The 27,516-nt window shown below is 46.2% G+C and overlaps 8 protein-coding genes across 8 annotated transcripts; 3 read left to right on the forward strand and 5 right to left on the reverse strand.

The window, feature by feature from the left end:
* Positions 1-7,997: 7,997 nt before the first annotated feature.
* Positions 7,998-8,445, reverse strand: LOC138673898 (histone H4). Its single transcript, XM_069761932.1, has one exon. The coding sequence runs from the start codon at positions 8,307-8,309 to the stop codon at positions 7,998-8,000; it is 312 nt and encodes a 103-aa protein (XP_069618033.1). The 5' UTR covers positions 8,310-8,445.
* Positions 8,446-9,453: 1,008 nt separating this feature from the next.
* Positions 9,454-9,930, reverse strand: LOC138673899 (histone H2B). The gene has a single exon (XM_069761933.1). It carries the CDS (start codon positions 9,885-9,887, stop codon positions 9,507-9,509), a length of 381 nt encoding a protein of 126 aa, XP_069618034.1. The 5' UTR covers positions 9,888-9,930; the 3' UTR covers positions 9,454-9,506.
* Positions 9,931-10,181: 251 nt separating this feature from the next.
* On the forward strand, positions 10,182-10,811 carry LOC138673900 (histone H2A type 1-like). The gene has a single exon (XM_069761934.1). The coding sequence runs from the start codon at positions 10,217-10,219 to the stop codon at positions 10,601-10,603; it is 387 nt and encodes a 128-aa protein (XP_069618035.1). The 5' UTR covers positions 10,182-10,216; the 3' UTR covers positions 10,604-10,811.
* A 6,159-nt stretch (positions 10,812-16,970) lies between these two features.
* LOC138673901 (histone H4) lies at positions 16,971-17,304 on the reverse strand. The gene has a single exon (XM_069761935.1). It carries the CDS (start codon positions 17,302-17,304, stop codon positions 16,993-16,995), a length of 312 nt encoding a protein of 103 aa, XP_069618036.1. The 3' UTR covers positions 16,971-16,992.
* Positions 17,305-18,431: 1,127 nt separating this feature from the next.
* LOC138673902 (histone H2B) lies at positions 18,432-18,900 on the reverse strand. Its single transcript, XM_069761936.1, has one exon. It carries the CDS (start codon positions 18,858-18,860, stop codon positions 18,480-18,482), a length of 381 nt encoding a protein of 126 aa, XP_069618037.1. The 5' UTR covers positions 18,861-18,900; the 3' UTR covers positions 18,432-18,479.
* Positions 18,901-19,141: 241 nt separating this feature from the next.
* On the forward strand, positions 19,142-19,793 carry LOC138673903 (histone H2A type 1-like). Its single transcript, XM_069761937.1, has one exon. The coding sequence runs from the start codon at positions 19,180-19,182 to the stop codon at positions 19,564-19,566; it is 387 nt and encodes a 128-aa protein (XP_069618038.1). The 5' UTR covers positions 19,142-19,179; the 3' UTR covers positions 19,567-19,793.
* Positions 19,794-21,935: 2,142 nt separating this feature from the next.
* Positions 21,936-22,901, reverse strand: LOC138673905 (histone H2B). Its single transcript, XM_069761938.1, has one exon. It carries the CDS (start codon positions 22,855-22,857, stop codon positions 22,477-22,479), a length of 381 nt encoding a protein of 126 aa, XP_069618039.1. The 5' UTR covers positions 22,858-22,901; the 3' UTR covers positions 21,936-22,476.
* A 251-nt stretch (positions 22,902-23,152) lies between these two features.
* LOC138673906 (histone H2A type 1-like) lies at positions 23,153-23,677 on the forward strand. The gene has a single exon (XM_069761939.1). The coding sequence runs from the start codon at positions 23,191-23,193 to the stop codon at positions 23,575-23,577; it is 387 nt and encodes a 128-aa protein (XP_069618040.1). The 5' UTR covers positions 23,153-23,190; the 3' UTR covers positions 23,578-23,677.
* Positions 23,678-27,516: the final 3,839 nt, after the last annotated feature.

Below are 27,516 nucleotides of genomic sequence, written 5' to 3' on the forward strand. Positions count from 1 at the left end.
CTAATGCTTTCCCATTTATGCACTTGTGTTTTCTCTTTATTTATAAGCCCCAAATGTACCTTTGCACACACCATTCTCTCACAGAGATTTCCTTCAGACATAGGGCATTGTTTCCCCCTGCTTAGTCCCTGTTTGCTGTTCGCCGTACACACTGAGTACCTGCTGAATCCGCCTCTGCAGCGGTGTGCGCTCCCGCTGGGCGTCCTGCTTGAGCGTTGCCGGGGCAACGCGTCTATTGTGGTACGATGCAGCCTCCCAGCTCTGACGCGTCGAGCGGGGAGGAGCACCGCCACATGACGCCGAGGCCCGATGACGTCGGCGGATCCTCCCGGCGGAAGCGCCGCCTCAGCCGCTGCCATTATGTCCCCACATGATATAAGCCGGTAACACCACTTTGCATCTTACCCCTCGTCAAAGCTACACGCGAAACGCGCGTCGGGGAATCGCTCCACGGCTGCAGGTAATGTGTCCTTGCCACTGTGCCTTATCCATTCTGGGTCACCACGTCAGTTCGCTACAGCAGCACTTACTTAACCGCTGACAATATAGTTAGGCCACATCATCCACTAGGATATATTTATATTTGCACTAACGTACAATCCTTGGCCTATCAGCTCTTTTTGCATATAGAACCGCTGCACCAAAGCACATCAGCACTTTATTAGCCATTAGAAGCGTTTGTATGCTCTTTACTATACCCTGCACTTAATGACCCATGACATTGCCTGGTTCTAGTCTGGGGCGATTATATCATTTGCACTCTGTATCCGCATAACCCATTTTTTACTTACCTTTATGATAATGCTTTTTTATGTCTTGTGATTGAAATAAAGTATGTTTACTATTTTAAGGCTATAGCTTTCTCTTGTTCTAGTTTTTGGATGCATCTATAACTTGTGATTAGCCCTGATTAGTGTTGAGCATTCCGATACCGCAAGTATCGGGTATCGGCCGATACTTGCGGTATCGGAATTCCGATACCGAGATCCGATACTTTTGTGGTATCGGTATCAGATACATAGAGATGTGTAAAATAAAGAATTAAAATAAAAAATATTGATATATTTACCTCTCCGGCGGCCCCTGGACTCAGCGCGGGTAACCGGCAGGCTTCGTTGTTCAAAATCAGCGCTTTTAGGACCTGAGAATCACGTCCCGGCTTCTGATTGGTCGCGGGCCGCCCATGTGACCGCCACGCGACCAATCACAAGCCGCGACGTCATTCGCAGGTCCTTAACGCGCTCATTTTTTAAAAATGAGCGCGTTAATGGCTTTCAAAGACGTAGCGGCTTGTGATTGGTCGCGTGGCCGCGACGTCTTTGAAAGTCATTAACGCGCTCATTTTTAAAAATGAGCGCGTTAATAGCTTGCGTTGACGTCGCGGCTTGTGATTGGTCGCGTGGCCGCGACCAATCACAAGCCGCTACGTCTTTGAAAGCCATTAACGCGCTCATTTTTAAAAATGAGCGCGTTAATAGCTTGCGGTGACGTCGCGGCTTGTGATTGGTCGCGTGGCGGTCACATGGGCGGCCCGCGACCAATCAGAAGCCGGGACGTGATTCTCAGGTCCTAAAAGCGCTGATTTTGAACAAAGAAGCCTGCCGGTTACCGCACTGAGTTCAGGGGCCGCCGGAGAGGTAAATATATCAATATTTTTTATTTTTATTCTTTATTTTACACATCCCTATGGATCCCAGGGCCTGAAGGAGAGTTTCCTCTCCTTCAGACCCTGGGAACCATGAGAATACCTTCCGATACTTGATGTCCCATTGACTTGTATTGGTATCGGATATCGGTATCGGCGATATCCGATATTTTTCGGGTATCGGCCGATACTATCCGATACCGATACTTTCAAGTATCGGACGGTATCGCTCAACACTAGCCCTGATTTCTTGGGGTAGAGCATTCCAGAAAATTAGTGCAACTCATGAGAAGTTGGGAGTGGGAGGTACGGATTAGTGCTGATATTAGTCAAAAGTCACTTGCAGAGTGTAACAAGCGGGTAGGCTGATAAACAGAATTGAGGGAGATGTAGGGGAGTGCTGCACTGTATACATCCATATAGGGCTGAAATCACCCCATATAGCTATTAACTGATGTGTATACGAAAATAGTGTTTTTTTTCACATATAGTGCCAAATACCCCTATATAGTGCTATATACCCTCCAAATAGTGCTGTATATGTCCTTACACTTAAGTTATATTGTGCTATATATTACTGTATAGTAAATCACCAAAAAATAATCTCTTCATATACGGCCAGTAAAATAAACATAATCTTTATTAAATCTTATTAAAATACATATACCAGTACAACAAGTACATAACCACAGGCACAGGTAACAGTAGGTGGGACACCCCAGGTAATGACTCCAAAGTTAACAAAAATATATATAATACATATGATAACTTACAAAAGATGTGATGCAACAATAAACACAGGTACCATGTCTGACAACTGTGTGACCATGCAATCTTCAGGCACGGAACAAAAGATAGTAAAAATACAAGTGTATGAGAAGTCAGTACTAAGACATATTTACCAAGGAGCACTCCTGAGGACCCACCACACCCGACGCGCGTTTCGCACGGAAATGCTTCGTCCAGGGGAAGCATTTCCGTGCGAAACGCACGTCGGGTGTGGTGGGTCCTCAGGAGTGCTCCTTGGTAAATATGTCTTAGTACTGACTTCTCATACACTTGTATTTTTACTATCTTTTGTTCCGTGCCTGAAGATTGCATGGTCACACAGTTGTCAGACATGGTACCTGTGTTTATTGTTGCATCACATCTTTTGTAAGTTATCATATGTATTATATATATTTTTGTTAACTTTGGAGTCATTACCTGGGGTGTCCCACCTACTGTTACCTGTGCCTGTGGTTATGTACTTGTTGTACTGGTATATGTATTTTAATAAGATTTAATAAAGATTATGTTTATTTTACTGGCCGTATATGAAGAGATTCTTTTTTGGTGATTTATTTGGCATATTGCTTCATGGCCTTATATATGGGATATACTTAGGTGTGTTTATATTACTGTATAGTGCTGAATACCTTCTATGTATCCTGCTATATATCGCCATATAGTGTCACACCCCACATGGTGCTGTATTACTGCCTCATACACTGCATATCGTGCTGTATTTCTCCCTATGATGCGGTCTATGCCCAAATAGCACCATACACCCTCCATATAGCCCCATATACGGCCATATAATGTTTTGTCCCTCTATATAGTGCTGTGCACCACCTGTTACACTGAGGAGAACAAAGAGCGGGAGAAAGGGCCCACTGAGACTTTTCCGCCTAGGGCCCACGAAAACCTGGAGCTGGCCCTACATTGCTGCTTAAAAACAAAAACACATTTTGAAGAGGTTACAGTTTGCCAAAGAACACATCGACTGGCCTAAAGAAAAGTGGTGCAACATTCTATGGACAGATGAGAGCAAGATTGTTTTGTACTGTAGAACATGGAGGTGCAAGCAGAATGGTTTGGGGATGTTTCTCATACTGCGGAGTTGGGCCCATTTATCACATAATTATGGACCAGTTTGAATATATCAAAATACTGGAAGAGGTCTTCTTGTCTTATGCTGAAGGAGAAATGCTCTTGAAATGGCTGTTTCAGCAGGACAACAACCTCAAACAGAGCAGATCAACGATGTTTTGAAGTGGGCGCCCATTCATCAGACCTCAATCAGATTGAGAATTTGTGAAGTGACATCGGAAAGATATATATCTTGGTACCATGTTAGTCAGTAGATAGAAAAATATTTAGAATTGAGAGTCCTCAATAGTTGATACCTTTTAATGGCTAACTGAAAAGATGGTAACAAATTGCAAGCTTTCGAGACTACACAGGTCTCTTCATCAGGCTAAGAGTAAAAGAAATTCTGAAGAATCACTTATTTTTGCTGCGGAGTTGGGTGCGAGAAACGATGCAGATCGGGAGGGGGAAGAGTGTGTGGGCAGAGACTGTCTGGGTGCGGGTGTTTGTGTGTGTCCGCGGGGCTGTGTGTGTGACTGTGCGGGGATCACGGGGCTGTGCGGGAATCGTAGGCTTGTGCGGGGATCACGGGGCGTTGTGTGCAGAGCTGTGTGTGTGCGAGGCTGTATGTAGGCAGGCATCAACCGATGGGACTACTAGTCCCATCCGGCTATGCCTGCTACAGTAACAGGTAGCCGGATAATGGGACAGTATAGTCCCATCATCAGGCTACTGTGTTCAAGTGTAAAAAAAACCAAAACAAATACACACATATACAGAACATACAACATAGAGTACATACTCACCAATCAGCTTGTCACAGAAGCCATCGATTACCTGCAAAAAATATTAAAATAATAAAACAACAATATACTCCCTGATCCGCAGTAATCCTTTTAATAAGAGTGTCCCACAATGATCTCCCGTGGAGATCTGTCACATCGGCAGATGCCACCACTCTCCAGGGGATCCGGGATACAATGACTGAAGGTATCCTTCTGCACTGTATCCCTCCGCTGCTGTGAGTACAGTGTTGTTCATACTGTCACTTTCGGCACTGCTGCGTGGGAAATTTCCCACACAGCATTGCCATAAAGTGAGAGCAATGAACTAAAGTAACCTCTTCAGCCATTGTCTCCTGTCGTGCGTCACTGGAGGCCTATAGAGCAGTGACATCACCTGATGTCTCTGTTCTATAGGGGAGATCGTCGTGGGACACTCGTTATTAATTGGACTGTGTCGGACAGGGAGTATACGGTTGGTTTATTTTATTTTTTGCAGGCAATTGAGTATGGTAAGTATGGTGAAATTAAGAATATTAAAAAACTTTTTTCTGGCTGTGTCTTTTTTTTTTTAAAACTCTTTCACTACTATAGGATTACCAATGTATAGGTTTCTTATTGACGCCTCTCCATTATTAACCAGGCTTAATGTCACCTTACAGTACAAGGGTGACATTAACCCCTTATTACCCCATATCCCACCGCTACAGGGCAGTGGGAAGAGAGGAGCTAAGTGCCAGAATTGACGCATCTGTAAGATGCGCCGTTTCTGGTGCGGTTGTGGGCTGATATTTGCAGCAGGGGGTGGCAATACCCATGGCCCCTCTCTAGGCTATGAATATGTGCCCGCAGCTGTCTGCGTAGCCTTTCTGGCTATAAAATATAGGGGGACCCCCACATCATTTTTTGGGGGGTCCCCCTATTTTAACCCCTTCATGACCGGGGGATTTTTCGTTTTTCCGTGTTCGTTTTTCGCTCCCCTCCTTCCCAGAGCCATAACTTTTTTATTTTTCCGTCAATTTGGCCATGTGAGGGCTTATTTTTTGCGGGACGAGTTGTACTTTTGAACGACATCATTGGTTTTAGCATGTCGTGTACTAGAAAACGGGAAAAAAATTCCAAGTGCGGTGAAATTGCAAAAAAAGCTTTTTTGGCTTTTTTGCTAGGTTCACTAAATGCTAAAAATGACCTGCCATTATGATTCTCCAGGTCATTACGAGTTCATAGACACCAAACATGACTAGGTTATTTTTTATCTAAGTGGTGAAAAAAATTTCCAAACTTTGCTAAAAAAAAAAAAAAAATTGCGCCATTTTCCGATACTCGTAGCGTCTCCATTTTTCGTGATCTGGGGTCGGTTGAGGGCTTATTTTTTGCGTGCCGAGATGACGTTTTTAATGATAGCATTTCGGTGCAGATACGTTCTTTTGATCGCCCGTTATTGCATTTTAATGCAATGTCGCGGCGACCAAAAAAACATAATTCTGGCGTTTCGAATTTTTTTCCCGCTACGCTGTTTAGTGATCAGGTTAATACTTTTTTTTAATTGATAGATCGGGCGATTCTGAGCGCGGCGATACCAAATATGCGTAGATTTGATATTTTTTTTATTGATTTATTTTGCCATGCTTCAATAGCCTCCATGGGAGGCTAGAAGCAGGCACAGCACGATCGGCTCTGCTACATAGCAGCGATCTGCTGATTGCTGCTATGTAGCAGAATTCCACGTGTGCTGTGAGCGCCGACCACAGGGTGGCGCTCACAGCGACGGGCAATCAGTAACCATATAGGTCTCAAGGACCTCTATGGTTACCATTCACAAGCATCGCCGACCCCCGATCATGTGACGGGGGTCGGCGATGACGTCATTTCCGGCCGCCCGGCCGGAAGCGGTAGTTAAATGCCGCTGTCTGCGTTTGACAGCGGCATTTAACTAGTTAATAGGTGCGGGCAGATCGCGATTCTGCCCACGCCTATTACGGGCACATGTCAGCTGTTCAAAACAGCTGACATGTCCCGGCTTTGGTGCGGGCTCACCGCGGAGCCCTGCATCAAAGCAGGGGAGCCGGCATCGGACGGTATAGTACGTCCGATGCCGGTAAGGGGTTAATAGCCAGTAAAGGCCACGCAGACAGCTTTGGGCTGATATTCATAGCCTGTGAGGGGGCCATGGGTATTACCTGCTTCCTAGGCCATAAACACCGATCCCCAGTCGCTGGCTTTCCCACTCTGGACTTGAAAGTTGCGTTGGAGCCCACGCAAATTTTTTTTTTTTTTTTTTTTTAAATTAAACATATTGCGTTTATGGCCGAGGTCACACTTACGAGAAAGTTGCACGAGTCTCTCGCCTTAATACCCGACACTGCAACTGGCATTCTGGACCGGAGTGTGCGGCTCCATGTATTTCTATGCAGCTGAACGCTCCTGTCCGAGTGCCGGCGGCAGTGTCGGGTATTGAGGTGCGAGATTCTCGTAAATTGTGACCCCGGCCTAAAGCAGATTTTTTCTATCTTTAGATAGATCTATAGATGGATAGATCTATCGATAGATAGATCTATACTGTAGATAGATTTAGATAGAGATAGATCTATAGATAGATATATATCTATAGAGATATCTACTGTATCTATAGATCTATATGTCTATCTCATTCCTTCTATTTATCTATCTTGTCTATCTGTGTGTGTAATGGAGTGTGGGTTGGACAAATGTTAAAGGGGAGGTTGGACCAGAAATCACATTTTTTTTTTGTTCAATAATAGATCTGTATTTAGCTTTCAAAAACGAATACAAATCCGCATGAAAAAAAAAAACGCATAAAAAAAACAGAGCAAAAAAGCAGCAAATCCACACCTGCAAGAGAGGGAAGAATCTGCACAGAACATTCCACAGGCAAATCTGCAATGTGTGCACAGACCCTGTAAATCAAGTTTCAGTTTATGCTGTAAATATTCAAGTTTGTAAATGAAATTGCACACACTGGTATTTTTTGAGCATCTGATTATTCCTTCTTCATTTTCAGCTTAAAAACTGATATTTTGTCATTGTTTTCATCTGAAATAGTGTGCAGCTCCCAGCATATATGGAAATAAAGGCTATTGTGAGGATTCAGCTTTTTTCTGCTATTATTTTGCGCATAATGTAAATTTCTTATTTAGACTCACCCAGGATTATATAGACAAGTATGCAAATTAATTGTAAGTATTCAGGGTGATCCTGACAAGCACAATGGATATGGCCTGCCGTCATACAGAGTCCAGAACTTGTTCTTCAAGGTTGGGGGATGCTTGGAGTAAAGTCCATGAACATGGTTAATTCAGGGAACAAGGTGGATGACAAAATGGTTTCCTTCACAATCCCGTTCATCTAGTGCCGTATACACACATTGTGCTGATGCCTATACGCTTTCCACACTGTGCTGTATACCCTCCATATAGCGCTGTATATTCCTGATATTCTGTTCTTCCCCAAATATTGCAGTATACAACACATGAACACCAAATAGTACTATGGATCCACCCCCACACAGCACCAGATTCCTTAACCCCCAAGACCCTCAGTGTTAACCCATTAGAGCCTGCAATGTTTCCAGCTGCAGTCATCCCAGCACAGTACTATCTGCAGCCCCTTCCCCTCCTCCCCGGCAGCTGTAGCTTCTCCTCAGAAGATGTGGGGGGCTCTTAGAAGAGCCTTTGTGTTGTTTTAGCAGAACAGAGACCTTAACCTCCAAAGCCGTAGAGAGTGCGGCCCTGGCGCTTCAGCGCGTACACCACGTCCATGGCAGTGACTGTCTTCCTCTTGGCGTGCTCGGTGTAGGTGACGGCGTCACGGATCACATTTTCCAGAAAGACTTTCAGGACACCGCGAGTCTCCTCGTAAATGAGGCCAGAGATGCGCTTGACGCCTCCCCTGCGAGCGAGACGGCGGATGGCAGGCTTGGTGATGCCCTGGATGTTATCTCGGAGAACCTTCCTGTGCCGCTTGGCACCGCCCTTCCCCAGACCTTTCCCTCCTTTGCCGCGACCAGACATCTTCCTTGTAGTCAGCAGAAAACTATGACTAATGAGTGCACAGTCCTCCTTTATATAGTCCGTGAGTGGACCAGAAAGAGAACTGCAGCGATGACACGTTTCATGGGCAGGGATGTAAATTAAATAGCATAGTCAGCTCCGCCCCTTCCTCTGCTGATTGGCCAAGCACAGAACTGTTAGTGAATTTGAATTTCCCGCTTATTTTGTTTTTTTCCCAGCTTCTACCATGATGACCCTAAAAATAATCACAAACCTGATTCCTTTCCCCAGTGACCTCCTGCTCGGAGTGATTACAATGTGAGAACCAGATCTGGAGATCAGTCTGTCAATTATAGTGCTGTATTCTCACCATCCACATAGTAGTGTTTAACCTCTATTTTTTATTTAGCTCTAATTATAGTATTATTGTTAACGTTGTTACTTATGACTGTTGTGTTTGAAACTGTTAAACTGTAAAGCGCCGCGGAATATGTTGGCGCTATGTAAATTATTATATACTACTGTATTCCTCTATGTAGTGCTATAAACCCTCAAAGTGCTTTATACCCTCCGTATTGCGCTCTGCTCACGTAGCAGCAGCGCCTGTGTCACGACACTACTGCTCCATTAATGATGTGAGATTCAGACCTACAAATAGATCATTCTTTAGGAGCTTATTGACCATGTGCCTTCTGCTGTTTGCAGAGCAGAGGGTGTGTAATATCAGGAATATCAGCGAGAACACAGAGCTCCAATGAGATTTAAGAGAAACTGCTGGAAACATCATTAACACTGAAAGCCCTTAAACAGCCCATCTCCACCTATTGTCAGCAGGACAACGTAACCAGAGAACTAGGACTCCGCACTCTGGGAGAATAGGATCCAGTGACTGAAGTGCAATAGGGCATTAATGGTGGCCGGCATCTGCCCCTTTATGGCCAGACCATTCCCAGTATTCCACATCTGCTCTATAGCCCACTATCAACATCATCATTCTCCCCATCTTTATATCACCTTCCTCTAATCTCCATCCCAACTTGTGCTCTAAGGACAGAAACAAACCCTCATCTGAGCCTCTGAACAAATGAGATGCCGGTCAGTGCAGCCACATGTTCCCCATTGAAAAGAGTAGAACAAAAGCAGCCACAGCTCTGATGTAGACGGGGTGGGTGGCTCTTAGAAGAGCCTTTGGGTTGTGGGTGCAGAGCACGGAGCAGATCACTTGGCGCTGGTGTACTTGGTGACGGCCTTGGTGCCCTCGGACACGGCGTGCTTGGCCAGCTCTCCGGGCAGCAGCAGGCGCACAGCGGTCTGGATCTCCCGGGAGGTGATGGTGGAGCGCTTGTTGTAGTGAGCCAGGCGGGAGGCTTCCCCTGCGATGCGCTCAAAGATGTCATTGACAAAGGAGTTCATGATGCCCATGGCCTTGGAGGAGATGCCGGTGTCAGGGTGGACCTGCTTCAGCACCTTGTACACATAGATGGCATAGCTCTCCTTCCTGGTCTTCCTCCGCTTCTTACCATCCTTCTTCTGAGTCTTGGTCACAGCTTTCTTGGAGCCCTTCTTGGCTGCTGGTGCAGATTTGGCAGGATCAGGCATGATGAGAGCAGAATGTTCTCTTCTTCACTGGAAAAGAAAATAATGATCCTGCTCCTCCCAGAGCGGCCGTATTTATAGAGCGGCCATGCAAATGCACAATGCTGTCAGATCACTGTTCTATTGGGTGAGAATATGGTGTGACCACAGCAGGCATAATGATCTCCGCCCTCTGCAGCTCATAGGTGTTTCCACAAATCTTGTTTCCATTGGTGACTTGAGATCCAGCCGATGGCAGTAGAGGAAGAGGGGGAGTAGCAGCTTTTAAAAGGCGCAGCCTGCAGCACTCACACCTTAGAGTTCTCTATCTGCTGATAACTGTGAGCTCAGTGATGTCTGGACGTGGCAAACAAGGAGGGAAGGTCCGTGCTAAAGCCAAGACCCGCTCATCCCGGGCAGGACTGCAGTTCCCGGTTGGTCGTGTGCACAGACTTCTCCGCAAGGGTAACTATGCTGAGAGGGTGGGCGCCGGTGCTCCGGTCTATCTGGCCGCTGTGCTGGAGTATCTGACCGCTGAGATCCTGGAATTAGCCGGCAATGCCGCCCGGGACAACAAGAAGACCCGCATCATCCCCCGACACCTGCAGCTGGCCGTGCGCAATGACGAGGAGCTGAACAGGCTGCTGGGTGGGGTGACCATCGCCCAGGGGGGCGTCCTGCCCAACATCCAGGCCGTGCTGCTGCCCAAGAAGACTGAGAGCAGCAAGAAGAGCAAGTGAGCGACACTGACCCCGTATCATCCACACAACCCAAAGGCTCTTCTCAGAGCCACCCACACCGTCACCACAAAAGCTGACGCCGCTGATCTCTGCTGTGATGTTCTGTATGGATGTGTTATATGGCACAGATTTTGCATAACATTGGGGGATATAGCTGCAGTTAATCCTGTCTCCATAATTGCTTGGCACAGTGGGGATTATCGTGTAACTTCCATCATTGTGACGTTTCATACATGTAATTTCATACATTGTATTACAGCATCACTCCACATAAAACAATAAGAGCCTTGTTCAGCTTGAAGGATCCAGAGGATTGATGGCTGCATGCGGCTGTTCTTCCCTACATCCCATCCTCTGGAGTCGGAGCCTTCAGGGCGGCCAGAGCTGCCGCTCTATGTATATATCCAGTGTGTGCAGGATATGGGGGGCAGTGCGAACATCAGGGGTCATACGAAACACAACCTTCCATTATTAAGCTAAAATGTCATGTAACCCAATAATCTCATGGCTATAATGTCATGTACCCCTATATAGTGCTTTATACCCTCTGTATAGTGCAATATACTGCCATATGCTGTGGTATACATCCCTGTAAGTGCTGAATTTCGTACGGTTAGTGATATCTGTAATTTGTATGTAACCCCTTCTCGTGTACAGCACCATGGAATTAATGATGCTATATAAATAATAAGGTATTCAGCAATATATGGGCATATAGCACAATATGGCAGTATACAGACATTAATACCTATTTTGCCATATACATCAGTCTATAACACTATATAGGGGTATAGAGAATATGGAGGGATATAAAGCACCATATGGCAGTATACAGCAGTCTCTTGAGGATATATAGAGCTTAATTGCCTGGTACACAGTATAATTGCATTATGTCCTCAATACACGTATTCTATAGTATCACACAACATATAGCGCTACATAACCCCATAGAAAGCCGTATATACGGCCATAGGATGATATTTCATCAAAAAGTATAATATACATTCACATGACATCTACCAGATCCCCTCAGTCTGTCAGGAGCCGCCGCCATGACACCACGTGTTACTGAGGAGAACAAAGAGCGGGAGAAACTATCAGCCGTTGGGCGGGAATTTCATATTCAGCGCTCAGCCAATCAGCACTCAGTAGGGCTATGGCTCCACCCACAGGCTCACTTCCCCGCAGACACTTGGTGTTAACCCTTTAGTGCCCGATGTTCCCAGCTCCCGCAGAGCAGACTGCAGCCATCCGGGCACCGGGCGATCACCAGCCCCTCCCCCAGCAGCAGGAGCCGCGGCTTCTCCTCACATGTGGGCGGAGCACAGAACTGTTGGGGATTTTGAATTTCCCGCACTTTTTCCTGTCATTTTCCCGCTTTTATCATGAGGGGGTTACATCTAATCACAGACCCGAGTCCTGTCCTAACTGGGATCATCACTGGTCAGGGGAGCAAAGGGTTACAGTCTCTGTATACCCCCCATATAGTGCTATATACCTCCATATCCTGCTGTATACCCCCATATAGTGCTATATACCCTTCATATCCTCCTTTATACCCCCATGTCGTGCTATATACCCTCCATATCCTCTGTATATTTCCAGATAGTGTTATATACACTCCATATCCTGCTCTATACCCCCATATAGTGCTATATACACTCCATATCCAGCTCTATACCCCCAGATAGTGTTATATACACTCCATATCCTGCTCTATACCCCCATATAGTGCTATATACCCTCCATATCCTGCTGTATACCCTCATAGAGTGTTATATACACTCCATATCCTGCTATATACCCTCCATATCCTGCTGTATACCCTCATAGAGTGTTATATACACTCCATATCCTGTTATATATACCCTCCATATCCTGCTGTATACCCCCATATAGTGTTATATACACTCCATATCCAGCTCTATACCCCCAGATAGTGTTATATACCCTCGATATCCTCTGTATATTTCCAGATAGTGTTATATACACTCCATATCCTGCTCTATACCCTCATATAGTGTTATATACACTCCATATCCAGCTCTATACCCCCAGATAGTGTTATATACCCTCCATATCCTCTGTATATTTCCAGATAGTGTTATATACACTCCATATCCTGCTCTATACCCCCAGATAGTGTTATATACCCTCCATATCCTGCTGTATACCCCCATATAGTGCTAGATACCCTCTGTATACCTCCAGATAGTGTTATATACACTCCATATCCTCTGTATACCCCCGTATAGTGCTATATACTCTCCATACTGTGCTTTGTTCATGTATCTCCATGTTGTTGATCGCTTTCTCCATTAATGACAATGTGAGGTTCAGACCTAAAAAATAGATCAGTCTTTAGTTCATCATTAATCAGGAGCCTCCACCGCTCTGGGGGGTGAAGGGTGCGTAATATCAGGGGAATATAAGCAAGAAATTGCAGAGAGCTCCGATCAGAACCAGCAGACACTGCTGAAAATTAACAGCCCATCTCTGGCTACAACCAGCAGAACACTGGAGGCAGAGGCTAACTGAAAAGATGGTAACAAATTGCAGCTTTCGAGACTACACAGGTCTCTTCATCAGGCAAAGACTAAAAGAATTTCTGAAGAATCACATATTTATGCTGGGGAGTTGGGTGCGAGAAACGCTGCAGATCGGGAGGGGGAAGAGTGTGTGGGCGGAGACTGTGTGTGTGCGGTGAAGATGTGTGTGTCTGTGTGCGGGTGTTTGTGGGTGTCTGCGGGGATCGCGTGGCTGTGTGTGGGTGTCTGGGGGGCTGTGCGGGGATCGCGGGGCTGTGTGCAGGGCTGTGTGTGTGAGGCTGTATGTAGGCAGTCATCAACCTGTGGGACTACTAGTCCCATCCAGCTATGCCTGCTACAGTGACAGGTAGCCGGATAATGGGACAGTATAATCCCATCATCAGACTACTGGGTTCAAGTGTAAAAAACAAAACAAAAACACATACAAACATATACAGACCATACAACATAGAGTGCATACTCACCAATCACCTTGTCCCAGAAGCCATCGATTACCTGCAAAAAAATATTACAATAATAAACCAACAATATACTCCCTGATCCGCAGTAATCCTTTTAATAACGAGTGTCCCACAATGATCTCCCGTGGAGATCTGTCACATCGGTAGATGCCACCACTCTCCAGGGGATCCGGGATACAATGACTGAAGGTATCCTTCTGCACTATATCCCTCCGCCGCTGTGAGTACAGTGTTGTTCATACTGTCACTTTCGGTACTGCTGCGTGGAAAATTTCCCACACAGCATTGCCATAAAGTGAGAGCAATGAACTAAAGTAACCTCTTCAGTGATGCACTGAAGCCATTGTCTCCTGTCGTGCGTCACTGGAGGCCTATAGAGCAGTGACATCACCCGATGTCTCTGTTCTATAGGGGAGATCGTCGTGGTGCACTCGTTATTAATTGGACTGTGTCGGACAGGGAGTATACGGTTGGTTTATTTTATTTTTTGCAGGCAATTGAGTATGGTAAGTATGGTGAAATTAAGAATATTAAAAAACTTTTTTTCTGGCTGTGTCTTTTTTTTTAACTCTTTCACTACTATAGGATTACCAATGTATAGGTTTCTTATTGACGCCTCTCCATTATTAACCGGGCTTAATGTCACCTTACCCCCTTCAAGTCGCGGCCCTTTTTCATTTTTGCGTTTTCGTTTTTCGCTCCCCTCTTTCCCTGAGCCATAACTTTTTTATTTTTCCGTCAATATGGTCATGTGAGGGCTTATTTTTTGCGGGACAAGTTGTACTTTTGAACGACACCATTGGTTTTACCATGTCTTTTACTAGAAAACGGGAAAAAAATTCCAAGTGTGGTGAAATTGCAAAAAAAGTGCAATCCCACACTTGTTTTTTGTTTGGCTTTTTTGCTAGGTTCACTAAATGCTAAAACTGACCTTCCATTATGATTCTCTAGGTCATTACGAGTTCATAGACACCTAACATGACTAGGTTATTTTCTATCTAAGTGGTGAAAAAAAATTCCAAACTTTGCTATAAAAAAAAAAAAAAAAAAAAAAAAAAAAAGTGCCATTTTCCGATACCCGTAGCGTCTCCATTTTTCGTGATCTGGGGTCGGGTGAGGGCTTATTTTTTGCGTGCCGAGCTGATGTTTTTAATGATACCATTTTTGCGCAGATACGTTCTTTTGCTCGCCCGTTATTGCATTTTAATGCAATGTCGCGGCGACCAAAAAACGTAATTCTGGCGTTTCGGATTTTTTTCTCGCTACGCCGTTTAGCGATCAGGTTAATCCTTTTTTTTAATTGATAGATCGGGCGATTCTGAACACGGCGATACCAAATACGTGTAGGTTTTTTTTTTTTTATTGTTTTATTTAGGATGGGGCGAAAGGGGGGTGATTTAAACTTTTATATTTTTTATATTTTTTTCATATTTTTAAAAACATTTTTTTTTACTTGTGCCATGCTTCAATAGCCTCCATGGGAGGCTAGAAGCTGGCATAGCCTGATCGGCTCTGCTACATAGCAGCGATCATCAGATCGCTGATATGTAGCAGAAATGGAGGTGTGCTGTGAGCGCTGACCACAGGGGGGCGCTCACAGCCACCGGTGATCAGTAACCAAAGAGGTCTCAAGGACCTCTATGGTTACCTTCCTGATGCATCGCCGACCCCTGATCATGTGACGGGGTCGGCGATGACGTCATATCCGGCCGCCCGGCTGGATGCGGTAGTTAAATGCCGCTGTCTGTGTTTGACAGCGGCATTTAACAGGTTAATAGCGGCGGGTGAATAGCGATTTCACCCGCCGCTATTGCGCGCACATGTCAGCTGTACAAAACAGCTGACATGTCGCGATTTTGATGTGGGCTCACCGCCGGAGCCCACATCAAAGGGGGAGACACGATTTGAGCAGTACATGTACTGCTCATGTCATGAAGGGGTTAAAGTACAAGGGTGACATTAACCCCTTATTACCCCATATCCCACTGCTACAGGGCAGTGAGAAGAGAGGAGCTAAGTGCCAGAATTGGCGCATCTTACAGATGCGCCGTTTCTGGGGCGGTTGTAGGCTGGTATTTGCAGCAGGGGGGACAATATCCATGGCTCCTCTCTAGGCTATGAATATCAGCCCGCAGCTGTCTGAGTAGCCTTTCTGGCTATAAAATATAGGGGGACCAGACATCATTTTTGGGGGGTCCCCCTATTTTAATAGCCAGTAAAGGCCACGCAGACAGCTTTGGGCTGATATTCATAGCCTGGGAGGAGGCCATGAGTATTACCTTCTTCCTAGGCTATAAACATCGACCCCCAGCCACTGGCTTTCCCACTCTGGACTTGAAAATTGAGCAGGAGCCCACGCACTTTTAAAAAAAAAAATTAAACAGATATTGTGTTTCAGGCCGGGGTCACACTTGCGAGACACTTGCACGAGTCTCTCGCCTCAATACCCGACACTACAACTGGCACTCTGGACCGGAGTGTGCGGCTCCATGTATTTCTATGCAGCTGGACGCTCCTGTCCAAGTGCCGGGTATTGAGGTGCGAGACGTGTGCGAGTTTCTCGTAAATTGTGACCTCGGCCTAAAGCAGATTTTTTCTATCTATAGATAGATTTAGATATAGATTCAATTGACAGATGGAGAGATATCTATGTATACATAGATATATCTATCTATAGATAGACATATATATCTATGTTTTCATTTGGAATAGAGTGTGCAGCTCCCAGCGCCTCTGTATATATGGAAATAAAGGCTACTATGAGGATTCAGCTTCCTTCTGTTATTTTGCGCATAATGTAAATTTCTGCTTATTTATACTCACAGGATTATATAGACAAGTATGCAAATTAATTGTAAGTACTCAGGGTGATCCTGACAAGCATAATGGATATGCCCTGCGGTCATACAGAGTCCAGAACTTGTTCTTCAAGGTTGGGGGATGCTTGGAGAAAAGTCCATGTACATGATTAATTCAGGGAACAAGGTGGATGACAAAATGGTTTCCTTCACAATCCCGTTCATCTAGTGCCGGATACACAAATTGTGCTATTGATGCCTATACGCTTTCCACACTGTGCTGTATACCCTCCATATAGCGCTGTATATTCCTGAAATTCAGTTCTTCCCCAAATATTGCAGTATACAACACATGAACACCAAATAGTACTATGGATCCACCCCCACACAGCACCAGATTCCTTAACCCCCAAGACCCTCAGTGTTAACCCATTAGAGCCTGCAATGTTTCCAGCTGCAGTCATCCCAGCACAGTGCTATCTGCAGCCCCTTCCCCTCCTCCCCGGCAGCTGTAGCTTCTCCTCAGAAGATGTGGGGGGCTCTTAGAAGAGCCTTTGTGTTGTTTTAGCAGAACAGAGAACTTAACCTCCGAAGCCGTAGAGAGTGCGGCCCTGGCGCTTCAGCGCGTACACCACGTCCATGGCGGTGACGGTCTTCCTCTTGGCGTGCTCGGTGTAGGTGACAGCGTCACGGATCACATTTTCCAGGAAGACTTTCAAGACACCGCGAGTCTCCTCGTAAATGAGGCCAGAGATGCGCTTGACGCCTCCCCTGCGAGCGAGACGGCGGATGGCAGGCTTGGTGATGCCCTGGATGTTATCGCGGAGTACCTTCCTGTGCCGCTTGGCACCGCCCTTCCCCAGACCTTTCCCTCCTTTGCCGCGACCAGACATCTTTCTTGTAGTCAGCAGAAAACTATGACTAATGAGTGCACAGTCCTCCTTTATATAGTCCGTGAGTGGACCAGAAAGAGAACTGCAGCGATGACACGTTTCATGGGCAGGGATGTAAATTAAATAGCATAGTTAGCTCCGCCCCTTCCTCTGCTGATTGGCCAAGCACAGAACTGTTAGTGAATTTGAATTTCCGGCTTATTTTGTTTTTTTTCCAGCTTCTACCACGATGACCCTAAAAATAGTCACAAACCGGAGCTCGGAGTGATTACAATGTGAGAACCAGATCTGGAGATCAGTCTGTCAGTTATAGTGCTGTATTCTCACCATCCACATAGTAGTGTTTAACCTCTATTTTTTATTTAGCTCTAATTATAGTATTATTGTTAACGTTGTTACTTATGACTGTTGTGTTTGAAACTGTTAAACTGTAAAGCGCCGTGGAATATGTTGGCGCTATGTAAATTATTATATACTACTGTATTCCTCCATGTAGTGCTATAAACCCTCAAAGTGCTTTATACCCTCCGTATTGTGCTCTGCTCACGTAGCAGCAGCGCCTGTGTCACGACACTACTGCTCCATTAATGATGTGAGATTCAGACCTACAAATAGATCATTCTTTGGGAGCTTATTGACCATGTGCCTTCTGCTGTTTGCAGAGCAGAGGGTGTGTAATATCAGGAATATCAGCGAGAACACAGAGCTCCAATGAGATTTAAGAGAAACTGCTGGAAACATCATTAACACTGAAAGTCCTTACACAGCCCATCTCCACCTATTGTCAGCAGAACAACGTAACCAGAGAACTAGGACTCCGCACTCTGGGAGAACAGGATCCAGTGACTAAAGTGCAATAGGGCATTAATGGTGGCCGGCATCTGCCCCTTTATGGCCAGACCATTCCCAGCATTCCACATCCGCTCTATAGACCACTATCAACATCATCATTCTCCCCATCTTTATATCACCTTCCTCTAATCTCCATCCCAACTTGTGCTCTAAGGACAGAAACAGACCCTCGTCTGAGCCTCTGAACAAATGAGATGACGGTCAGTGCAGCCACATGTTCCCCATTGAAAAGAGTAGAACAAAAGCAGCCACAGCTCTGATGTAGACGGGGTGGGTGGCTCTTAGAAGAGCCTTTGGGTTGTGGGTGCAGAGCACGGAGCAGATCACTTGGCGCTGGTGTACTTGGTGACGGCCTTGGTGCCCTCAGATACGGCGTGCTTGGCCAGCTCTCCGGGCAGCAGCAGGCGCACAGCGGTCTGGATCTCCCGGGAGGTGATGGTGGAGCGCTTGTTGTAGTGAGCCAGGCGGGAGGCTTCCCCTGCGATGCGCTCAAAGATGTCATTGACAAAGGAGTTCATGATGCCCATGGCCTTGGAGGAGATGCCGGTGTCAGGGTGGACCTGCTTCAGCACCTTGTACACATAGATGGCATAGCTCTCCTTCCTGGTCTTTCTCCGCTTCTTACCATCCTTCTTCTGAGTCTTGGTCACAGCTTTCTTGGAGCCCTTCTTGGCTGCTGGTGCAGACTTGGCAGGATCAGGCATAATGAGAGCAGAATGTTCTCTTCACTAGAAAAGAAAATAATGATCCTGCTCCTCCCAGAGCGGCCGTATTTATAGAGCGGCCATGCAAATGAGCAATGCTGTCAGATCGCTGTTCTATTGGGCGAGAATATGGTGTGACCACAGCAGGCATAATGATCTCCGCCCTCTGCAGCTCATTGGTGTTACCACAAGCCTTGTTTTTATTGGTGAATTGAGATCCAGCTGATGGCAGCAGAGGAAGAGGGGGAGTAGCAGGTTATAAAAGGCGCAGCCCTCACACAATAGAGTTCTCTATCTGCTGATAACTGTGAGCTCAGTGATGTCTGGACGCGGCAAACAAGGAGGGAAGGTCCGTGCTAAAGCCAAGACCCGCTCATCCCGGGCAGGACTGCAGTTCCCGGTTGGTCGTGTGCACAGACTTCTCCGCAAGGGTAACTATGCTGAGAGGGTGGGCGCCGGTGCTCCGGTCTATCTGGCTGCTGTGCTGGAGTATCTGACCGCTGAGATCCTGGAATTAGCCGGCAATGCCGCCCGGGACAACAAGAAGACCCGCATCATCCCCCGACACCTGCAGCTGGCCGTGCGCAATGACGAGGAGCTGAACAGGCTGCTGGGTGGGGTGACCATCGCCCAGGGGGGCGTCCTGCCCAACATCCAGGCCGTGCTGCTGCCCAAGAAGACCGAGAGCAGCAAGAAGAGCAAGTGAGCGCCACTGACCCCGTATCATCCACACAACCCAAAGGCTCTTCTAAGAGCCACCCACACCGTCACCACAAGAGCTGACGCCGCTGATCTCTGGTGTGATGTTCTGTATGGATGTGTTATGTGGCACAGATTTTGCATAACATTTGGGGATATAGCTGCAGTTAATCCTGTCTCCATAATTACTTGGCAAAGTGGGGATTATTGTGTAACTTCCTTCATTGTGAAGTTTCATACATGGCATGTATTACAGTATCACTCCACATAAAACAATAAGAGCCTTGTTCAGCTTGAAGGATCTGGAGGCACTGGTGACCGGAGGATTGATGGCTGCATGCGGCTGTTCTTCCCTACATCCTATCCTCTGGAGTCGGAGCCTTCAGGGCGGCCAGAGCTGCCGCTCTATGTATATAGCAAGCAGCGTTCGAGGTCCGTCACTCAAATGACGGCACATCGCTAGCGCACACCCAATGTGGGCATGCGCTAGCAATGCGTTCGCCATTACAAGCAATGGCGGCATTAGTGTAACGTAGTCCGTTAAACGTACTGCCATAATGCAATGGGAACCTAGCCTAAAGCCTGCAAGGGCAGGGTCCTCGCCCCTCTGTATCAGTCTGTCATTGTTAGTTTACTGTTAGTGATATCTGTAATTTGTATGTAACCCCTTCTCGTGTACAGCACCATGGAATCAATGATGCTATATCAATAAGGTATTCAGCAATATATGGGCATATTAGTATACATTTTTATAGCGCCATTTATTCCATGGAGCTTTACATGTGAATATGGGGCAAATATAGACAAATACATTAAACATAAGCAAATAACAAGGCACACGGGTACATAAGGAGGGAGGACCCTGCCTGCGAGGGCTCAGTCTGCAGGGGGTGGGTGATGAAACACTATGAGAGGGGCACAATATGGCAGTATACAGCAATCTATAACACTATATAGGGGTATACAGAATATGGAGGGATATAAAGCACCATATGGCAGTATACAGCAGTCTATTGAGGATATATAGAACTTAATTGCCTGGTACACAGTATAATTGCATTATGTCCTCAATACACGTATTCTATAGTATCACACTCCATATAGCGCTACATAACCCCATATAAAGCCGTATATACGGCCATAGGATGATCTTTCATCAAAAAGTATAATATACAGTCACATGGAATCTACAAGATGATCCCCTCAGTCTGTCAGGAGCCGCCGCCATGACACCACGTGTTACTGAGGAGAACAAAGAGCGGGAGAAACTATCAGCCGTTGGGCGGGAATTTCACATTCAGCCAATCAGCACTCAGTAGGGCTATGGCTCCACCCACAGGCTCACTTCCCCGCATACACTTGGTGTTAACCCTTTAGTGCCCGATGTTTCCAGCTCCCACAGAGCAGCCTGCAGCCATCCGGGCACCGGGCGATCACCAGACCCTCCCCCAGCAGCAGGAGCCGCGGCTTCTCCTCACATGTGGGCGGAGCACAGAACTGTTGGGGATTTTGAATTTCCCGCACTTTTTCCTTTCATTTTCCCGAGGAGGTTACATCTAGTCACAGACCTGAGTCCGATCATCACTGGTCAGGGGAGCAAAGGGTTATAGTCTCTGTATACCCCCCCCATATAGTGCTATATACTCTCCATGTTGTTGATCGCTTTCTCCATTAATGACAATGTGAGATTCAGACCTAGGAATAGATCAGTCTTTAGTTCATCATTGATCAGGAGCCTCCACCGGTCGGGGGGGTGAAGAGTGCGTAATATCAGGGGAATATAAGCAAGAAATTGCAGAGAGCTCCGATCCCATCTCTGGCTACAACCAGCAGAACATTGGAGCAGACGGCACTAGGACCCAGCGCTCTGGGAGAGAATGGGATCCAGTGAGAGGTGACTGAGCAGGAGCCTCCATCCCATGTAATCTAATGGGATCCTCTAACTTCCCAACATCATTAAGTGGAGCCGAAACTGGATCCAACGTTCTAGATGTTACTCCTCTATATATCGCTTCTGAGGCCACATTCATTTGGATCACAGGATGTTTTATTTTATACACCTGGAAATCTTGTTTGCTTTTCCAGCTGCTGCCTGACATTGAGTGCTGCTGCTCAGCTTACTTTTAAACAGAATACACAAGTCCTTCTGTTCTGTAGTCCCGAGCATATTTCCATTTATTGTATGAGCAGCAATAGTATCACTCCATCCTAGGTGCGTTACTCTACATTTTTAAACCTCATCTGCCGAGTGTTTGTCTATTCAGACGTTTTATTTAGATTGTTCTGATTGTGTGGCCAATGTCAGATTTTATTATCCTACATAGATTGGTGTCAAAGTCTTACACTTTACACAATCCCACCCACAAGGTCAGATTCAAAAGAATTAGCCCTAATAGATCCTTGTGATCCCCACTGCTCCTAGTACAGAGATCCTTGTGATCCCCAAAGCTCCCAGTACAGATCCTTGTGGTCCCCACTGCACCCAGTAGAGATCATTGAGGTCCCCACTATTGATCACATCACATTTAGAGAATGTACAGTTTACAGCACGATACCTGTCAACCAGTTCTTTACCCGTCTGTATATAGTATTTATTCCCAGCTTTTGGAGCTTCAGTATCAGTCCAAATATATCACATTGACCACATAATTAACATCCAGAACTAACATCCAGAATAGCACTTTCCCATATAAATCCAACATTTAAGTTAGCCACAACTTCTCTTTCATGAATCCATACTGGTGATATTATATTTTCTGAGATATAGGTTTGCAAGTTATTTTATAATGCCGGTCAGTGCACCTACTTGTTCCCCAGAGAGAGGAGCGAGACAGACAAGCAGCCACAGCTCTGATGTAGACGGGGTGGGTGGCTCTTAGAAGAGCCTTTGGGTTGTGGGTGCAGAGCACGGAGCAGATCACTTGGCGCTGGTGTACTTGGTGACGGCCTTGGTGCCCTCAGACACGGCGTGCTTGGCCAGCTCTCCGGGCAGCAGCAGGCGCACAGCGGTCTGGATCTCCCGGGAGGTGATGGTGGAGCGCTTGTTGTAGTGAGCCAGGCGGGAGGCTTCCCCTGCAATGCGCTCAAAGATGTCATTGACAAAGGAGTTCATGATGCCCATGGCCTTGGAGGAGATGCCGGTGTCAGGGTGGACCTGCTTCAGCACCTTGTACACATAGATGGCATAGCTCTCCTTCCTGGTCTTCCTCCGCTTCTTACCATCCTTCTTCTGAGTCTTGGTCACAGCTTTCTTGGAGCCCTTCTTGGCTGCTGGTGCAGACTTGGCAGGATCAGGCATGATGGTAGCAGAATATTCTCTTCACTGGAAAAGGAAAATAATGATCCTGTTCCCCCCCAGAGCGGCCGTATTTATAGACCGGCCATGCAAATGAGCAATGCTGTCAGATTGTTGTTCTATTGGGTGAGATAGTCATGTGACCAATGTTAATGTCATGATCTCCGCCCACTGCAGCCCATTGGTGTTTCCACAAGTCTTGTTTCTATTGGTGACTTCAGATTCAGCCAATGGCAGGAGAGGAGGCGGGGCAGCAGTAGGTTATAAAAGGCGCAGGAGGCGGCATACTCACCACACAATAGAGTTCTCTATCTGCTGATAACTGTGAGTGCAGTGATGTCTGGACGCGGCAAACAAGGCGGGAAGGCCCGTGCTAAAGCCAAGACCCGCTCATCCCGGGCAGGACTGCAGTTCCCGGTTGGTCGTGTGCACAGACTTCTCCGCAAGGGTAACTATGCTGAGCGGGTGGGCGCCGGTGCTCCGGTCTATCTGGCTGCTGTGCTGGAGTATCTGACCGCTGAGATCCTGGAATTAGCCGGCAATGCCGCCCGGGACAACAAGAAGACCCGCATCATCCCCCGACACCTGCAGCTGGCCGTGCGCAATGACGAAGAGCTGAACAGGCTGCTGGGTGGGGTGACCATCGCCCAGGGGGGCGTCCTGCCCAACATCCAGGCCGTGCTGCTGCCCAAGAAGACCGAGAGCAGCAAGAAGAGCAAGTGAGCACCACTGATCCCATCTATCCACACAACCCAAAGGCTCTTCTAAGAGCCACCCACACCGTCACCACAAGAGCTGATCTCCGGTATTAGAATCTGTATATACAGAGCTGCTATATATCCTAGATTCTGTGTAACACTGGGGTGTATGGGTAATAGCTATGCCAGGCAGTGACTATAATAATAAATAATAATAATAATCTTTATTTATATAGCGCCAACATATTCCGCAGCGCTTTACAGTTTAACAGTTTCAAACACAAAAGTCATAAGTAACAACGTTAACAATACAATAATTAAAGCAAAATAAGATGACCCTGCTCATGAGAGCTTACAATCTACAATGAGGAGGGGGAGATACAAAGCACAGGTGTATTTACAATGATGTATTTACAATGATGGTCCGGTCATCTTCAGGGGGTGGGGGATAGATGGGGATAGTGAATATAAGTTACTATAATCCTGTGTTGGCACAGTACCACTGATGAGGTGCATTATGTGGGGTTGCAACCATAGTTGCTGTATATCTAACCTCAGCTACTGTATTCTCACCCAGCCCTTGTAGATTGTGAGCCCCCTCGGGCAGGGTCCTCTCCTCCTGGACCAGTTGTGATTTGTATTAATATTGCACTTTGTATTATATAGGCCCATTTTCACATGTGAAATGCCATGTTATAAATGGCGCTGTAACTACATCCCATATTGACCTGTATATTCCCATTTGTTGTATACTGCCATACAGTGATGTGAATGCATAGCATTGTACTCTTTTAGACAGCTGTATACTTATAACAGTTCAGTATACCTCAATATAGTGCTGTAAATCCCCAAACCGCACAATATACCATCACACAGTGCTGACTCCATCATACCAGTTACAGCCTGAGACTCTCCCGCCCTCACACATATTCCATAACAAAGAGTGGAAGAAACTGCCATTGTCTGCAAATTTCATATTCAATGGCAGCCAATCAGCACTCTGTCTCCGCACACGCCACCAGGATGCTCAGTGTTAACTCATTAGTTCCTGTGATGTTTTCAGCCACCACTAGAGCAGACTGCAGTCATCCCAGCACATGGACAAGCGCCAGCAGATGTGGGCAGCTCGGAGAAGAGTCTGTGTTACAGGATAAGAAATAACCTAAAGCCGTAGACCGTATGACCCTGGCGCATACACAACATCCATAGCTGTGATTGTTTTCATCTTGGCATGGTGTAGGTGATGGCGTAATAGATATTCTCCAGAAATACTGTCAGGATGCCATGAGTCTCCTCCTAGATGAGATCAGAGATGCACTTGATGCCTCCTCTGGAAATGAGATGTTGGATGGCAGGTTTGGTGATGACCTCAGGGGTGTAACTACAACAGGTGTAGGGGTTGCAATCGCACCGGGCCCTAAAAGTCCCTTTGGCCTGTAGAAAAACACTATTGCTATTAAAGATTTAAAATGTTTGGGGGGCCCCGTTGGCGCTTTCGCATCGGGACCCATGAGTTTCAAGTTACGCCACTGGCTGACCTGAATGTTATCACGGAGAACCTTCCGGTGCCGCCCTTCCCCAGACCTTGTCTTTCTTAACTGCAACCAAACTAGTGATGGGTCATTCGCGAATGGTTTGGAACCAATAGCCGGCTCCCTGCTGTGAATGATTGGAGCCGGGAGCCCGGTGAGAGTCACTAAATTCTCCAAATGGCTCTCACTGGGCGTAAAATCCCGATGTTCGGCAGAAGTAACGCCGCCAACTCATCAAGTCAATTGTTTAACAGCAAATGGGCAGAGTTTCAGCTACATTAACATCAGCTTAAATATGTGTTCACGTATTAATACATTTCTTATGGATCCAAAAAGAGCCAGATTACCATAAAGAGCCGCCCTGCCCAAAACTAAACCAAATATCTTCCAGATAGTCAGAAGAAGAAAAACAAAAACTGATTGACAAGTTGCACAGTCCTTCTTTATATAGACCGTGAATGGACCAGAAAGAAGACTGCAGAGATGACGCATTTCTGCTGTGGGGTTGTAAATTAATTAGGAAAAGAAGGGGCAAAGCTGAAAATGCTATTTCGTTGAGCCCAGAACTGTTCATGATTTTCATTTTTTCTCACTCATTGTTCAATTTTTATTGCTTTTTTTTTTTCCCCAACTTCTAACGTGATGTTAGAAAGTAAAAAAAAAAAATAATTAATCTTCAGGAAAGTAAGCAGCAGCCAGTAATAAGCAAGACTCATTTCATTACTGGTAGCAACGGCTTCCTCTATATCCCACTTTGTGAGGATGGGCGGCCACTACCGGTCTCTGGTACTAAGAAGAAAGGCGTGAAGCTGGCGCAGGCTGAACCTGGACTGGATCCAGTAGACTCATATATTCCAAGAAACAACCGCAATCAGAAAATGGATTTCGAATGCGTCACATACGTGAAATTTTATTGAGGAACACCACAGTAATTAATAAAGTAAACCCAAAAGAAAAGAACAACGGCCTATCTGTATGACGCTCCCAAAACAAGCCACAGAAATCCAATATGTACCAAATACGGAAGCACTAGTCATAAGTATAATCCAAAAAATTGCTTTATTAAGGATAACAAGTTTATCCACAAGTGATAAAATATAGTATATAAAAAATGGAGATGCACATGCAACATCACAGCAGGTACAGAAACAGTATCACATCTATTGGTGAATCTCAATACAGGTATTCATAGAGAATATAGAGCTATTACACATACCATCCAAAATAAATACAGGAAGTTGAACTGAATGATATATACAGGCTATATCAACATCTACATCTGCAAGTGAGGCCAGAACAATGCTGTGCCTTATCACATTATATGCCAGTGCACACAGATGAAGTTCTCATAAAGCCCTATCAGGTCTATCTCTCAAGTGTTAGCCCAATGCTGGTAATCAAACAGTGCTGCCGCACACATAATACACATTAAAGCCCATCTCTATGTTGTATATAAATAAAATAAGGGTGATACGTGACCTGCACACGCTGTGAAGAGCCCCAACGCGCGTTTCGCGTTAGCTTCGTCCGGGGGTTGCTGTTGTAGGTGTTAAAATGTGGGGTTTATATAGTTGTGCCTTCATTGGTGGGGGCGGCGTGGTAATGGCGCTCGCTTCCCTGTGCCGAGTCCCGGCGCATGCGCAGGTCGGCGTCCTCGTCACTGTTCCGCTTTCCCGTCTGACGCGTCAAGACGGGGGGCGGAGCCAGCAACGTACCAGACGCGTTGCCACAGCAGCGCGAGGAAACAGCCCAGAGGCGGAGCGCACTCACCGCTCTGTAGTGTGCTGATGGTAATAGTGGAAAGACTATGCAGATAGTTTTAAGGGGCAGGTGTAACGCGTCTGGTACGTTGCTGGCTCCGCCCCCCGTCTTGACGCGTCAGACGGGGATGCGGAACAGTGACGAGGACGCCGACCTGCGCATGCACCGGGACTCGGCACAGGGAAGCGAGCGCCATTACCACGCCGCCCCCACCAATGAAGGCACAACTATATAAACCCCACATTTTAACACCTACAACAGCAACCCCCGGACGAAGCTAACGCGAAACGCGCGTTGGGGCTCTTCACAGCGTGTGCAGGTCACGTATCACCCTTATTTTATTTATATACAACATAGAGATGGGCTTTAATGTGTATTATGTGTGCGGCAGCACTGTTTGATTACCAGCATTGGGCTAACACTTGAGAGATAGACCTGATAGGGCTTTATGAGAACTTCATCTGTGTGCACTGGCATATAATGTGATAAGGCACAGCATTGTTCTGGCCTCACTTGCAGATGTAGATGTTGATATAGCCTGTATATATCATTCAGTTCAACTTCCTGTATTTATTTTGGATGGTATGTGTAATAGCTCTATATTCTCTATGAATACCTGTATTGAGATTCACCAATAGATGTGATACTGTTTCTGTACCTGCTGTGATGTT

The sequence above is a fragment of the Ranitomeya imitator genome, chromosome 4, assembly GCF_032444005.1.
Source record: "Ranitomeya imitator isolate aRanImi1 chromosome 4, aRanImi1.pri, whole genome shotgun sequence".
NCBI lineage: Eukaryota > Metazoa > Chordata > Amphibia > Anura > Dendrobatidae > Ranitomeya > Ranitomeya imitator.

Bases quoted from the DNA above. Each gene is read 5' to 3' on its own strand.
- LOC138673902 (XM_069761936.1), bottom strand. From the start codon at position 18,860: ATGCCTGATCCTGCCAAGTCTGCACCAGCAGCCAAGAAGGGCTCCAAG.
- LOC138673905 (XM_069761938.1), bottom strand. From the start codon at position 22,857: ATGCCTGATCCTGCCAAGTCTGCACCAGCAGCCAAGAAGGGCTCCAAG.
- LOC138673899 (XM_069761933.1), bottom strand. From the start codon at position 9,887: ATGCCTGATCCTGCCAAATCTGCACCAGCAGCCAAGAAGGGCTCCAAG.
- LOC138673901 (XM_069761935.1), bottom strand. From the start codon at position 17,304: ATGTCTGGTCGCGGCAAAGGAGGGAAAGGTCTGGGGAAGGGCGGTGCC.
- LOC138673906 (XM_069761939.1), top strand. From the start codon at position 23,191: ATGTCTGGACGCGGCAAACAAGGCGGGAAGGCCCGTGCTAAAGCCAAG.
- LOC138673903 (XM_069761937.1), top strand. From the start codon at position 19,180: ATGTCTGGACGCGGCAAACAAGGAGGGAAGGTCCGTGCTAAAGCCAAG.
- LOC138673900 (XM_069761934.1), top strand. From the start codon at position 10,217: ATGTCTGGACGTGGCAAACAAGGAGGGAAGGTCCGTGCTAAAGCCAAG.
- LOC138673898 (XM_069761932.1), bottom strand. From the start codon at position 8,309: ATGTCTGGTCGCGGCAAAGGAGGGAAAGGTCTGGGGAAGGGCGGTGCC.